Below are 13,093 nucleotides of genomic sequence, written 5' to 3'. Positions count from 1 at the left end.
TAAATTGCGGCCAGGTGTCTGACTACCATTGCTTTAGTTCTCTTCACCCCGCTTTTCGTATACTACCACTTTATACTTCCTGTTTTACTCCAATATAATGGTCCTCATTAGTTCTGTCACTGGTTTTCGGTTTATTGTCGACCTCTATTGCACCATTTACTTATGTCACTAACATTGTTATCGCTGTTTCCCCCATCTCCTTTTATTTCTTGTTTGTTTGTTTGAGTTTATGGGGCAAGCGAATACCGGAGTTCACCTCTTCTTTGTGACCCTTTTCTGCGTTGCCATTGTTTGCAACGCACTTGTTTTATCTTTTTACCACGTACAACCCGAGCGCCGCAGAATACAAAGTTATTAGGGGTAGCTATTTAATTCCTGCCGGTTCTTTCCTTTCCATTCTCTCCACAAGCATCTAACCCGGAGGGGAAGAGGATGCGGAAGCTGCCATCTCGTGTGGTGTAAGCGGGCACATTCAGGTTTCTTCCGTTGCGCATTTTGGAGTTGTCTTCTACGTTGGGTTTGGTGAAGTGAAAAATGCAAATTGTGTGTCACTTGCCTCTATTTTTTCCCCTTTCTTTTTACGTTTTGTGATCGCTTGCTGGGAAGATACACAGGATTCATAGACGGGACGGAGAAGGGTGCGCGAGTTTTTGTATTTCTGCCCTGTGCAGGACCGTAGTCAGTAGTGCTTTTGTTTAGTTGTCAAATGTCTTTTGAGCCAGATGGCCGGGAGCAGCGGAAGCGAACGCTCGGCGTTGATTGCGTTGGTCGACTCCTATGGCGCCACTGGGAGCCAGGCGGCGAATATACCCAGAGGCTGCGGATACGAAATTTAGACATGAAAAAGCAAACTATAGTGTACCGACTGCCGCTGCGAAAGACAGTTTTTATCATGGATTTCCCCGATCCGGTTACACTCAGCAGTGGCATGGCCACCGATATTAAAGTATCTTTCCGCCCAACGGAGCTTGTTGATATTTGTGACATGTTTGAGGTGACTGTCGTTGGTCGGGGTAGCTTTTTCGTGAAATTGGAAGGGAAAATACCGACGGCGAGGGTCGAAGTGCCTCCACACCATGACTTTGGCTATGTTCCAACCGCTACCACTGCGAGGGAAATCGTCGCCATGAAGAACGTGGGTACCACCACCGTCTCGTACGAATGGGAGGTGCCGGCGCCCTTCGGCATTACACCCACAAGCGGGGAGCTTCGGGAAAATGAAACAGTGGACCTGTGCATAACTTTCACGCCGTCGGAGGCGTGTGTTTTGATTGCTCAGGCGGTGTGCAAAATGGCTGCGTGTGGTTCTTTACTCTCAACAATAAAGATATCTGGTGTTGCCAAGTACCCCTTCATCCGCGTGTCGAAGGAGCCTAGCACCGTAACCGGCTCAACTACCCCTGACGACAGCTGCCTCAGCGGTCGTGAGATGCAGTTGTTGCAGGATGGCAGGAGTCTCTTGTTAGATTTTGGTACCGTATACGTTGGTAAGGTGCACACTATGGAGTTTGATGTCGAAAATCCCTCAGTGGTTGACGCGGTGTTCAGTTTGGAGGTGGAAAGGGAGGACTTCTCATGCCCCTTTACTGCCGCACCGCGGACCGGTGTTATTCCGCGGGGGAAGGCACAGAAGTTCAAAGTTACCTTCGCTGCGACGTCGGTGGGTGCTGCCTTTTCTGACAAGCTGTGCGTAAAAGCACTCGCTGGGAACACGGTTACGTTGCTGCTGCGCGGTGTTGTGGTTGCGCCCACTGTGGTTGCTTCAGTGACTTCCATGAACTTTGGTGACATCCGGATGGAAAAGAACATCGTTGTTTATGAGCACCGCCGGGCATTGCGGCGTTCTTTTTACATCAAGAACCTCTCAGACGTGTCTGTGAACTTCTATGTTCTTGGTGTTTCTCCAGGCGCGTCATTTGTTGTAACACCGACGACCGGAGAACTCCCTGCTAAAGGCACCCAGCGGATGTGGGTGGAGTTCTGTCCTACATACCCGATGAATTATCTACGGCGATTGCACATTATCATGAACCTCACGAGACACGTTGTTTTCGTCGACTTATTTGGCTCTGCGTACGATGACAGCATCCGCCCCATGTCGTTCGGGTTGAAGGAGGTGGAGGAGTTTTTTTGGCGTCACGAGGTCGGCCTTGGGGCATCTGAACCGCAGGATTTGTTCCTCCTTTCGAAGGTTCTGCGGGGTGGCAAGGTGCCCGACACGTTGATGCATCTACTTTCCACCTCTAGTTTGGCAATGCTGCGAGATCTTCATCGTGACCCGACGACCTCCAGTGAGTTGGTGACGGGAGGTTGTCGCAAAAAGAGCGGGGGCCGTATTAGTTTCGCTCGGTGGAACTCGTCTTTCTCCACCGGCGCCCCCTTCGTGTTGAGCACAGAGGCATTAGTTTTTGTGGATTCAAGGAACGAACCTCAATATGTGAACGTGTACAACCGGAGCAACACGGTGGCGACGGCGTACTGGTGCCTCCCCGCCGACTGCAGTTTCAGCGTGACGCCCATGCAGGAAGATATATTGCCTCACTCTTACTGCACCTTCACCGTTACTCGGTCGCGGGCAGCAGGCACTTCACTCCGCGACCAGCATCTTGAGTGCTATGTAAACTACAAGCAGATGCAGTCCTTCCTTTTAATCGAGGAGGGAAGTTTCACTCCTCCTCATTACTTTACCGTGCACTGCCAACAGATTATTCAGTGCTCCGATGCGGAGGCTGGAAGCATTGTTTCCTGTGTGGGGGCACCGAAGCACATCGTCTTTCCTAAGTGCCTTGTTGACGGCACCACGCACACGGTTATTGAACTGGAGAATCGTGGAGGTGTGATTGTTTCCTTCGCGGTCGCCCTACGTCTGGAGAGCCAAGAGTCGAAAGGGAAGGATTGCGGAAGTGATGCCATTAGCGGCCATGGATCAAATTCAGTTTTCGGGTGCAACCCCGTGTACGGCATAATACCAGCACGTAGTCGCGTTCCTTTGATGCTTTCTTTTAGTGCCAAAGGCGCGGCGTGGATGCGTGGAGAGATGCTCGTTCAGTTGAGCAATAGTCCTAAAGACGAGCTCCGCATAGTGCTGCACGGTGAGGGGTTTAGACCAGAGCTTCTCGTAGAGGACAGCTCTATGATTACAATGCGCCCCGCGTGCGTAACAGGCGTCACGGAGCGGTCGTTGAGAATCACGAACCCAACAACCGTACCGATTAGCTTCGAGTCATCTCCTTCACAGCCACTTCAGGGTGTAGTGTTTGTGGAACCACCGGTTGGCGTCCTACAAGCAGGGATGGGGATGAATTTGGTTGTTTCCTTCTGCCCCCAAGATCCTGTGTTGTATGAGGGGCATATAACATTCTCAATTTCGACACATGATGAAACACAGCCGAGTTCAAACGCAACACGGAGAGCTGTTGATCCTTTGGTTGGGCGGGAACGGGAGTCACAAAGCAGCAGTTGCAACAACACACCAAGAGAGCTGAGCTTAAGTGATGGCAAGCGCATCATCTCTTGCCCCTTTATGGGTGAAGGTCGTCAATCTGTAGTTGAGGTTGAACCGGTGGTGATTGAGCACGAGGGTCCAGCCGCACAGGAGAAAACATTTGAGTGGACCATATACAACAGCAGTGTGTGTGAAGTATGCTATGAGGTGAGGTGGCTCACGAAAACAAGGAGGATGAATTGGGAGGGTGAAGACACCCCAATGATTCACCTCAGTAACAACAGGTGCGGAGCATTGGCCGCCCGCTCGCACACTGTAGTACTTGTTACGTTGCGGCCTCCGGCCGGCGTGACTGACTGTATCTTGTACACACTCGTTGGCGGCAGGGGGGTAGATTTGAGTAGTATTGCTTGCCCCACAAACCTGCACGAGGTTCAACAGCACCCACACTGCGAGGTTCGCTTGAAAGGTACACGCCCGGCTGTTCAGATCACTGACGTACGCTCGTTACAGCAGCACCGCTCGCAGTTGTGGTGCCAGTTAGCTATTAATAGCATTAATAACGTGCTTGCTGCCCCTGTACAGAGCGTGGACGTAGAGAGGGACTCATTCGCCTTCCCGCAGTATGTACAGGGCGTTGAGCCAATTTACATGGATGTCGGCGTAGGTTGTGTGGATGATGATGATAAGGAGATTATGCTGTGCGTTGAGAATGCTGGATCGTGTGCAGCCCCGTTCCGGTTCTGGTACCCGATTGATCACGAAGGTGGGAACGAGACGTGGTTCGTTGAAGATGAAGAGTTGGAGGATGTGCAGCAAATTCTTTCTAACCGCTTGTTGGAAATTTCTCCTCGAGAGGGGACCATCCCCGTGAACTCCCACGCCGTTATCACCATTACGTACCGCCATGTTAGTGTCGGCACGCACTGCTTGCCCGTTTTGCTTCGGCTGGACAAGGGTAAGAAGGCTCTTCTGGTCCTTGAGGGGCGCACAGTGGCGGACAACACTCACGCTCTCGCCTTTCACCATCCACCTGTTTATCAGTTACACCCCATAGCACTCGGCGATGTCGAGCCACCGTTGCAAAGCTCAACAATTGAGAACACCTCGTCGCATCCGATGACTTACGTTGTACAGGAAGATCTTGTTGAGCAGGTTTGTGCGGCCAACTGCGGTGTTCCCGTGTTTCAGTGTATGAATCCAGAGGGTGTTATTCCCCCCGGCGGATCAACCCAGCTCCATTGGTATTTCCGCCCCCTCGAGGTGCGTACCTACACGATTGACGTTGGCCTTCAGATCGTGAATGGTGAGGGATACAGTATGCGATTCTGCGGTGTCGGATACCATCCAAAGAAGACGTCTACTGGGGAAGCATGTAACACGATTAATGATGCCTTCCTGCCCATCCCCGTTTCGCCCTCGTTGCGTCTGCCTTCAAGGCTTTGCCCAGTTTCCCTTTCCATCGACGTCATGCGTATTGGTGCGGTGCCCCGCTTCTCGCTGCACCGCCGAATTTGTTATGTTGAAAACAGGCACAACTCATTTTCATACAGCTTTTCGTGGGCTACATCGCTAGAACCGGGGAGCTCAACAATTTCTGTGTCGCCGAACAGTGGCGTGGTGAGACCTGGGCAGCGCGTGCGGTGCGTTCTTGCGCTACAATGCGGCAAGCTCAGCCAAATTATCGAGGCCCCGATATTCTGCCGTGTAGTCAACGAGACGTTGATTGAGGACAAGAGTGTGAGCCCAATGTATGTGGAAGCGGCAGCAGCTCCTGAGGACGAAGAGGCCGATGAAGAAGATGATACCGATCCGTTGCTCGACGTCAAACCACAGACGAAAACGCGGTTCGAGAGGTCCACCTGCACGAAGCGTCGAGCCACCTACATGGGTAAAAAGCGGCCCTCTGTAATTGAGGCCCCGCCGGAGTATCAGAGCCTTCGTGTGCTCTCCGCGGCAGCTGCACCTGCTCTACATTCTGGTGTTGCGGATCATAACACGATGTCTCTACCACTAAAAAAACGCGCAGATGAAGGACCTGTCTTGGCCCACTCGCTTGAGGTGTTGGTGCAGGCGCGTATTATGCCCGTCGACGAGTACCAGCGGCTCTACGGGGAGTGTGCGGTCCGGCAGGTGTACTTTCCCCCGCTCTACGAGAACTACGTACGGCCTCAGAGTGCATCTTTGGTGGGAGATAGGCTCAAGCAAACAATAAAAGATTTCACTCGAGGTAATGTGAGAATTGTGCGAAGGATGCTTGAAGGGCTGTTGCGAACTGTTGTCGACTGCCCACCGGTTCGAAATGCATTCACCGAGACTATCAAAGAGGAGATTCCACAATACAGGGAGTTGGTGTCTATGGCCTCCAACTCTTTTGTGAGGGATCCTCCATCATCGACATATGGGGCGAACAAGTCAAGTGACCCCGGTTCAGGCGCAGCAGGCGCAACTGAGGCCATGCCTCCCACTACAGGAGTCACACAACGGCTCACTACAACGGCAGGAACCCCGTGCAAGGATCAGGGTGTCCTGCCACCGTGGAATAATAGCGCATTGCTGAACTTGGTGGAGAAATTACTTAACGATGTGGCCGTGCGCACCATTACGCAGGATATGGGAGCTGGTTTACTGGGCCGCCGAAGCTAAAGTGTCGGTTGGACCATGGACCAGATACTGTCCACCCGATGATTATGCACACAAGTCTGTGCTTACCAAGATGTAACAGTAGAAAACAAAAACAATATTGTTAATGTGTGACGGTTTAGAACTATGAAAACGAAATACAATATGGATAGAGAAATGGAAGTGAATGCGAACAAGGAAAACTATCGATGTTCAATCGAGTTCTCCCACCGGTTTGTTTTAGACCCCTCTTTCTGTTTTGGTAATGTGCCCTACTAACTATTATGATTGTCGCTAACTAATCGTTGGTGTTTCTTATGTATCTGTGATTTTATCCCCCTTTGAATATCGACTCTGATATTTCAATGTTTGCCGAAACCTCCCCCAGTTCAGGATAGCAGTGATGGTCTTCCAGAAGAAGAAGGCGGAGGTGACGGTGCGAACCTCGCAGTTCAAGGTGAACAAACTGCTGAACCGCAAGCAATTCGTTGTTGAGGTGAACCACCCCGGGTGGTGCGGCACTGTTCCCGCGAAACTCATTCGCAACCGCCTCGCGTCGCTCTACAAGGTCGCTGACGAGAACCAAATTTCCGTCTTTGGCTTCAAGACGAAATTCGGTGGCGGGAAAACGACTGGTTTCGGTCTTATCTATGATGACCTTGCTGCCATGAAGCGCATTGAGCCCAACTACCGTAAGGCTCGCCTGGGTATGGGTAAGAAGAAGCTTCCGGCTCGTAAGTCAGTGAAGGAACGCCGCAACCGAAACAAGAAGATTCGTGGCAAGGCGAAGGGCAAGATGCAGACAAAGAAGAAGTAAGTGACGATGTGGCGGACAGACCATACACTCCTTGGATGCAAGGCTTTTTTCGTATATTTTTCTTTTAATTTTATCATATTTCTATTCTTGCGGTTGGGCTCAGCTCCCTCCCCTTGGTGCACTTTGCGTGATGGGCTGTCGAGCCCTGTGACGCGTGCGCAATGTGGTGCGTAAGAAGCCCTGCAGAGCGACCGCGTTGGAGCCCCTTTCCCCCCAATATCACGGTTTACTCAACCTTGTTCTTTTCCCCAATGCTTTTCACCATTTCTTCATAAAATATTTTTATCGCACATTTGGCCGCCTGTCTTCAACCAAGGTAGTGGGTAACGATGGTCTTCCAGAAGAAGAAGGCAGAGGTGACGGTGCGAACCTCGCAGTTCAAGGTGAACAAACTGCTGAACCGCAAGCAATTCGTTGTTGAGGTGAACCACCCCGGGTGGTGCGGCACTGTTCCCGCGAAACTCATTCGCAACCGCCTCGCGTCGCTCTACAAGGTCGCTGACGAGAACCAAATTTCCGTCTTTGGCTTCAAGACGAAATTCGGTGGCGGGAAAACGACTGGTTTCGGTCTTATCTATGATGACCTTGCTGCCATGAAGCGCATTGAGCCCAACTACCGTAAGGCTCGCTTGGGTATGGGTAAGAAGAAGCTTCCGGCTCGTAAGTCAGTGAAGGAACGCCGCAACCGAAACAAGAAGATTCGTGGCAAGGCGAAGGGCAAGATGCAGACAAAGAAGAAGTAAGTGACGATGCGGCGGACAGCTGCCTGGTATTCTCGTCGTCTCGTATCCTAGGTTTCTCACTTCCTTCATGTTTTTTTTCGTTTTTATTGTTTCAATTTATTATTTAATTCAAGACCAAATGGTCGAAAAGGAACGTGGCTGGACATCGTTGTTGTTGTTGCTGTCGACCCTCGCGCAGGCCCATATCCAATGCTTGCCAAATGCATTCACATAACTTATTCATCTTACTTCTTTCCTCTCTGTATCTCCCTTATTTTTTGTGGCATGTCTGAATGCAAAGTTGAAAGGCCGTTGTGTCTCCGCGAGTGAAGACGTGGAGGTTGTTGGTCGCTTACCCTCTCTGAATTTGATTAAGTGGTTGGTGAGGAAGTGCGAAGAAACGAAGGGAAAAGGTGGGGTGCATTACAGGAGGGAATAAAGGTAGTTGAGAATTTCGGTATGGACTCAATCAATAGCGTTACGTTTGAGTGGGTCCGCGCTGGTCCGGCGTACACTTTAGACGGTCCACACGTGTATCATTCTGGTTGTTTAGGATCATATCAACCTGCCATTGGAGGTTTAGAGATGCCCGCAGGACATGGGAAGTATTTCTATGAGATCCAAACAAGCGATACGAGGTGCAAAGTCGGTGTGTGTACGGAAGATGCATTTCTTTCGAATGTTAACTTGGGGGACGTTGAGCTGCATGCAGCGCAGCCGAGCAGCTCTTTAAATAGCCGGCTGTCCGAAGCTAATTGCTGCCTCTTTAACTGCCTGACATGCGCCGTTGAGGTGAATGGTGTGGAGGTCAGGAGTTTATGGCGGTTGTTAGTTCCCTCGGCAGGCGCGCGCTTCGGGTTTCTTGTTAATACCGACGAGGGCGCCGTCCAGCTTTATGTCAATGGTGAATATCAGGGGCTCATTGCCGACACCGCTACCGGTTTTAAGGGGAAGAAACTTCGGCCGTGCATAGCGCTGGACGCTCCTCCCACGTGCGGTGCGGGAGCTGAGGCAAACAAAAGCAGTGCCTCCGTCGTGCCACCGAGGAAAATTATCGCAAGTACAGCTTGAAGGAAAAGTTCCCTCTGTTTTTGCGAAATCGACCATGTGTGCGGAAGGAGGGAGGATGGAGAGGTGTTTGTGCGTGGGTTGTAGCTGGTGGAAGGGGAAAGTGGGGACGCATGGCATTTCAACAACAACTTCCGTTGACCTTTGTTGTGCGCTTTGTTTTCACTTCAGTGCTCACATTTTCCCGTTTCCCTGTCTTTTATTATTTTCCTGGTTATTTTGTCTTTAGCCTTCGCGATTTTGTTTCTTTGTTCCACATTCTATTTTTTTCTGAAGTGTTTTAACCTATTTTTTCCCCCTTCTTTTCTCATTTTCCAGGGTCTTGTTTTTTTTTTCCATGACCGCTACTAACGGTACCACTTCTGGCGCTGCTACTGTTTACTACTAATTTTTCTCCATACTGTGGATATTCCTTTATTCCGTGTAGTTTTGTGCGATCGTGCATCATTGAATCTCATTATGCAAATGTATGTATGTATGTGTGTATATGTGTGTGATATGTGACTGTACATGAGAAGGGAGGTGATCCGCAGCCACTTATTGCTGTGATCCCTAAAGGGGTGCTGAGTAGGGCACAGGGCAAGTGGATTATAATAAGATGGAGGTGGTTTACTGTTGCCTCTTTGTTTTGCCTTTTGGTGGTGGCAAGCAAGGAAGAAATGATTTTAAGTGGGAAAGATAGGTATATGTACCACCTTTGTATCTGTACTCAATTGTGTATCATAGCCCATTTACCAGGATATGATATTTTTTTTTAAAAAACGATACCACGTGTTCTTGAAAGCTCCCTCAATTCGCCTCATGCCGTGCTCTTTTTTTTTTTTCCGCTCTTTCATCAAAGTAATTTTTATAATTCGTTGTATTTTTTTTTCTTCTCTGTCGGGTGATAGCTGCCCAACGCAAAGGTCGAGAAGTACCTTAGCTTGCATGTTCACATCGGTGCCTGTAGCTCCGACTGTAGTTCCGGGTGTGGTGTACAGCAGTGGTGTTCATGAAGAGTGGAAGGAGGCAGAGCAGAAGTTATTGGATGGTTGTCTCATACATAGTGAGGGAGACGGCGCAACAAAACAAATAAAAGAAAAATTGACGAGTCGGAACTCTCAGAGTGTCCGTTGTGACCTTTGTGCAAAAATGATAGAAAGCCGGGATGAGGAGCAAATCCAAGAACACTTTCAGGTGCACCATGCCGCGCTCTCTCTCTGGTGCAGAGAGATTCTAGCGAGTAAAGATAATCTGCTCCATTATGGATGCATTCCTTCTGGACACATTGTCTCGTGTGGCAATTTTGTGTTGGAAAGCGCGGCAACCCTTGACATGGGCAGGAAGACGTTCGATGTAATTGAGCGTGCGTTCTCTCAAATGAGCCAAGTCATTTCTTGTTTTGTTCGCAACTTAGTGTTATTTCCTTTTGGAAGTTGCGTGTCGTGTGGTTGTTGGGACGGGGTGAGTGATGCTGATTTCACCGCAATTGGTCTGCAGGATATGAAGAAGGGTAAATGGCCACCCGAGGACGAGAAAAAAGTTATACTTCGGCTCACCGCGGCGCTGAGGAAGGCGGGTTTCTTTTTTGGAGAGCTGGAGCCCCTTGTGCGGACCCGCGTCCCCGTTGTGCGGCGTGTTCAAAAGGTTCGGGTCCCACTGCGTTCACATGGTGAGCACGACACGTACAGCGTTGTGTGGTCGAACAGTAAGGAGTTTTCTTCTCCGCCCCGCATGTTAGTCGAGGCGGCCATTAGCTCTACGGTTGAGCGAAAAGACAGTGATACGGTAACGTTTCACTTTAAGGATAGTTTGAAGGCAGTAAAGTTCTTCTGCAATTCGGCCATGTGTGGACCACGCGACATGGAAGTTTCATGGAAGACTGGCTCACAATTGCCTGAAATGTTTTCACTTGACTTCGATTTAAGTTGTAGAGCACAAGGAGTGAGAAATAGCTTGTTTCTTCGCAAGTATTTTCAACAGGATCCTTTTGTACGGACTGGTTATTTGTTTCTGAAGAAATGGAGCAAGTTGTATGGTATAAACAATGCAAAGAATGGGTATCTTACTTCCTACGCTATGTCCATTTTGTGGGTGCACTTCTTGTTGGAGAACGGGCTCGTAAAGTTCGTTAGACCGGCTGATGTGGAGCCTATTCCAGACTTGTCACAACAGAAAATGTCGTACTTACCCCTTTTGCGCGATGATGGGGATGGTGGTGAACGGCCTAGTGATGTTTTAAAGTCTCCAGAACTCACGATGTTGCGGGGTGCGCTTGGTGGTTTGATTCCCTTGTTTTTTTTGTACTATACAAGGATTCGGTGGGACAAAGTTGTGGTGACGCTACGGGTCCCTGGAGGGGGGCCGCCGGTAACACCTGATTCCCTTGGCTGGGTGGAGGCTAATGAAGTGAAGTGCGGCCCCCTTCGCGATCGCGTCTGGTACCGTCTGTGCATTGATGATCCGTACGAAGATAACTTTAACCTCGGCCGTCACCTATCCCCTGACAAAGCTTCCTTTGTGAAGGTGCAGTTTATGCGTGCGCTGGCGTCAATTGTAGCAGGCAGACCTCAGCAGCTGCTCGTTGACGAGCAGAAGTTTGCAGAGGAAACGATGCCTGCCTACGTGACCCGGCTTTCTGTGCAGGGGGAGTTACGCAATTTGCGACCGGTGACTGTTTCGGCGTTACGGCAGTTGTTGATAGATAGCGCAGGCGCAGACTGTGTTGCTATCTACGAAGCAAGCCACAATTGGGAGACCTTACTTGACATGGCCTCCACTCTCAACAATAAAAGCAAAGAGGGGGATGATGATGCTGAAGGAGTAACAAATAATCAAGAAGGAGAACCCCCTGACCATGTGGAGAGCTGTGAAGCACCGCGGCGGCACCTACTCTGCTCAAAAATGCATAGCATCGATGACGCATTGTTGGTAGCGGGTCCGCTCGGCGTATCCGATGCTAATATTCCTGCTGGTTTACTTGGCGTGTACTTTTTGGCACGCGGGAGGGCCTTTCGAACCGCGGAGGATCGCGACAATTTTCTGATGCACGCTGAAGCTGTATCCGCCGCGCGGGCGCGGGGATGCACGACGCGGGAGGAGATCTTAGAGAGGGTTGCGGATGCCATCCCATCAATTGTACGGAATGGCACTTTACTTGACGACCTTTTAGTTTCCGGTAGTGAGGAAAATATCACAGTGCAGTCGCCGGTTGTGGTGGAGACCCGATGTGCTGAGACTGTGCAGCGCAAAAAGTCCAAGGGTTCAAAAAAACGGAAGAATGCTGTACGGCGTGGGAATCATGCAGGTCAAGGGACGTGTAGCGAATGCGGTGCATCGGGCACTGATCTGTGGGAGGCATCCGACAAATCTGCGGATGATGGTCTTTACTGCGGTGCGTGCTGGAAGGCGTACAACTGTCAGAAAAACTAGTTGATGTTGGTACTTCTTCGCTGAAGTGGAGGTTTGATGTCAATTTGTTGACACATTGTGGACGTCCTGTTTGGCCACATGCATTTGATTATCATTTATTTTTTGTTTTTATTCTTACTCTGCACCAAGCACTTCGCTTTTTCTTGTTTTGTTACGTTTCGCTTCTTTTCCACATGGGTAGCTCCTGCGTCCTCCGATCGGTTGCCGGGCTACGTTAGTTGCTGTGCGAAAGAAGGAGATACGCCATCCACGCCTGTTGACATACCTTAAGCTTCTCTTGGACAATATTCGAGGGTGCTTGTCATCTTTTCTTGAACTTGTATTACCTACTCTCTCACATTACTTCCAGAAAATACTTTTCTTAGAAAAGGATCGCTTGTAATGTTTCTGCCTGCTTTAACGCAAGAGCTCTAGACGTTCTTTTCTCCATCGTTGTTTTTTAGAACGACACGTCTCCTCCGATGATTCAGAAGTCGGGAGTGAAGCTAAGTTATTTAAGTGTCAGGTAAGACAGGGACTATGGTAATAAAACTCAGATGACGGCAATATTGTAGCCGCTGCGGTTAATGTTTAGTCACCATGTACAAATTCGTCGGCCCTCACATTCCTTTTGTTTCGATGGGGTTCGGAATTGCCCCTTTAACCGTACGCATCTGTATATGTGAATACGCGTGGTTGGGCATGTGTGTATAGGTGCCGTTCTTTACGGTTGCGGTGGTGGTAATGGCAGACAAGGGTTGTATTTCCGGTACCGCTTGTTACCTTACAATACTGGCGGTTGCTTAGTACATCAACCCGAGATTATTTTCAGCTGAGCCCGCCTTTCCTTCGTGATTGCGATAACCACTTAATTTATTCCCCTCCTCTTACCCTTTCCATTTTTACACGAATATATGTGTTCATATGGATACAGATCCTCCTATTTAGTAATATTCTGATGAGTTTCTGTCCCCTAACCCTAACCCTAACCCTAACCCAAACGTCTGCTACGCGGTGTGCTTCGTACGC

At 49.8% G+C, this 13,093-nt stretch overlaps 5 protein-coding genes across 5 annotated transcripts, besides 2 other annotated features; all 5 read left to right on the top strand.

Moving 5' to 3' along the window:
* Positions 1-706: 706 nt before the first annotated feature.
* Positions 707-6,091, top strand: Tb10.6k15.3330 (hypothetical protein, conserved; the record flags this gene model as incomplete). The annotated part of the gene is made up of 1 exon (XM_817877.1): positions 707-6,091. One exon carries the CDS (start codon positions 707-709, stop codon positions 6,089-6,091), a length of 5,385 nt encoding a protein of 1,794 aa, XP_822970.1.
* Positions 6,092-6,470: 379 nt separating this feature from the next.
* Tb10.6k15.3340 (40S ribosomal protein S24E, putative) lies at positions 6,471-6,884 on the top strand (the record flags this gene model as incomplete). Its single annotated transcript, XM_817876.1, has 1 exon — positions 6,471-6,884. One exon carries the CDS (start codon positions 6,471-6,473, stop codon positions 6,882-6,884), a length of 414 nt encoding a protein of 137 aa, XP_822969.1.
* Positions 6,885-7,213: 329 nt separating this feature from the next.
* Positions 7,214-7,627, top strand: Tb10.6k15.3350 (40S ribosomal protein S24e; the record flags this gene model as incomplete). Its single annotated transcript, XM_817875.1, has 1 exon — positions 7,214-7,627. One exon carries the CDS (start codon positions 7,214-7,216, stop codon positions 7,625-7,627), a length of 414 nt encoding a protein of 137 aa, XP_822968.1.
* Positions 7,628-8,065: 438 nt separating this feature from the next.
* On the top strand, positions 8,066-8,677 carry Tb10.6k15.3360 (hypothetical protein, conserved; the record flags this gene model as incomplete). The annotated part of the gene is made up of 1 exon (XM_817874.1): positions 8,066-8,677. One exon carries the CDS (start codon positions 8,066-8,068, stop codon positions 8,675-8,677), a length of 612 nt encoding a protein of 203 aa, XP_822967.1.
* A 462-nt stretch (positions 8,678-9,139) lies between these two features.
* Positions 9,140-9,176: a microsatellite.
* Positions 9,177-9,415: 239 nt separating this feature from the next.
* Positions 9,416-12,085, top strand: Tb10.6k15.3370 (terminal uridylyltransferase 3, putative; the record flags this gene model as incomplete). The annotated part of the gene is made up of 1 exon (XM_817873.1): positions 9,416-12,085. One exon carries the CDS (start codon positions 9,416-9,418, stop codon positions 12,083-12,085), a length of 2,670 nt encoding a protein of 889 aa, XP_822966.1.
* Positions 12,086-13,035: 950 nt separating this feature from the next.
* Positions 13,036-13,066: a microsatellite.
* Between the last annotated feature and the right edge of the window lie 27 nt (positions 13,067-13,093).

Source organism: Trypanosoma brucei, chromosome 10 (assembly GCF_000002445.2).
Source record: "Trypanosoma brucei brucei TREU927 chromosome 10, whole genome shotgun sequence".
NCBI classification, from domain to species: domain Eukaryota; phylum Euglenozoa; class Kinetoplastea; order Trypanosomatida; family Trypanosomatidae; genus Trypanosoma; species Trypanosoma brucei.
The sequence above is the reverse complement of the archived record's forward strand: the minus strand, read 5'-3'. Positions and strand labels throughout refer to the sequence as shown.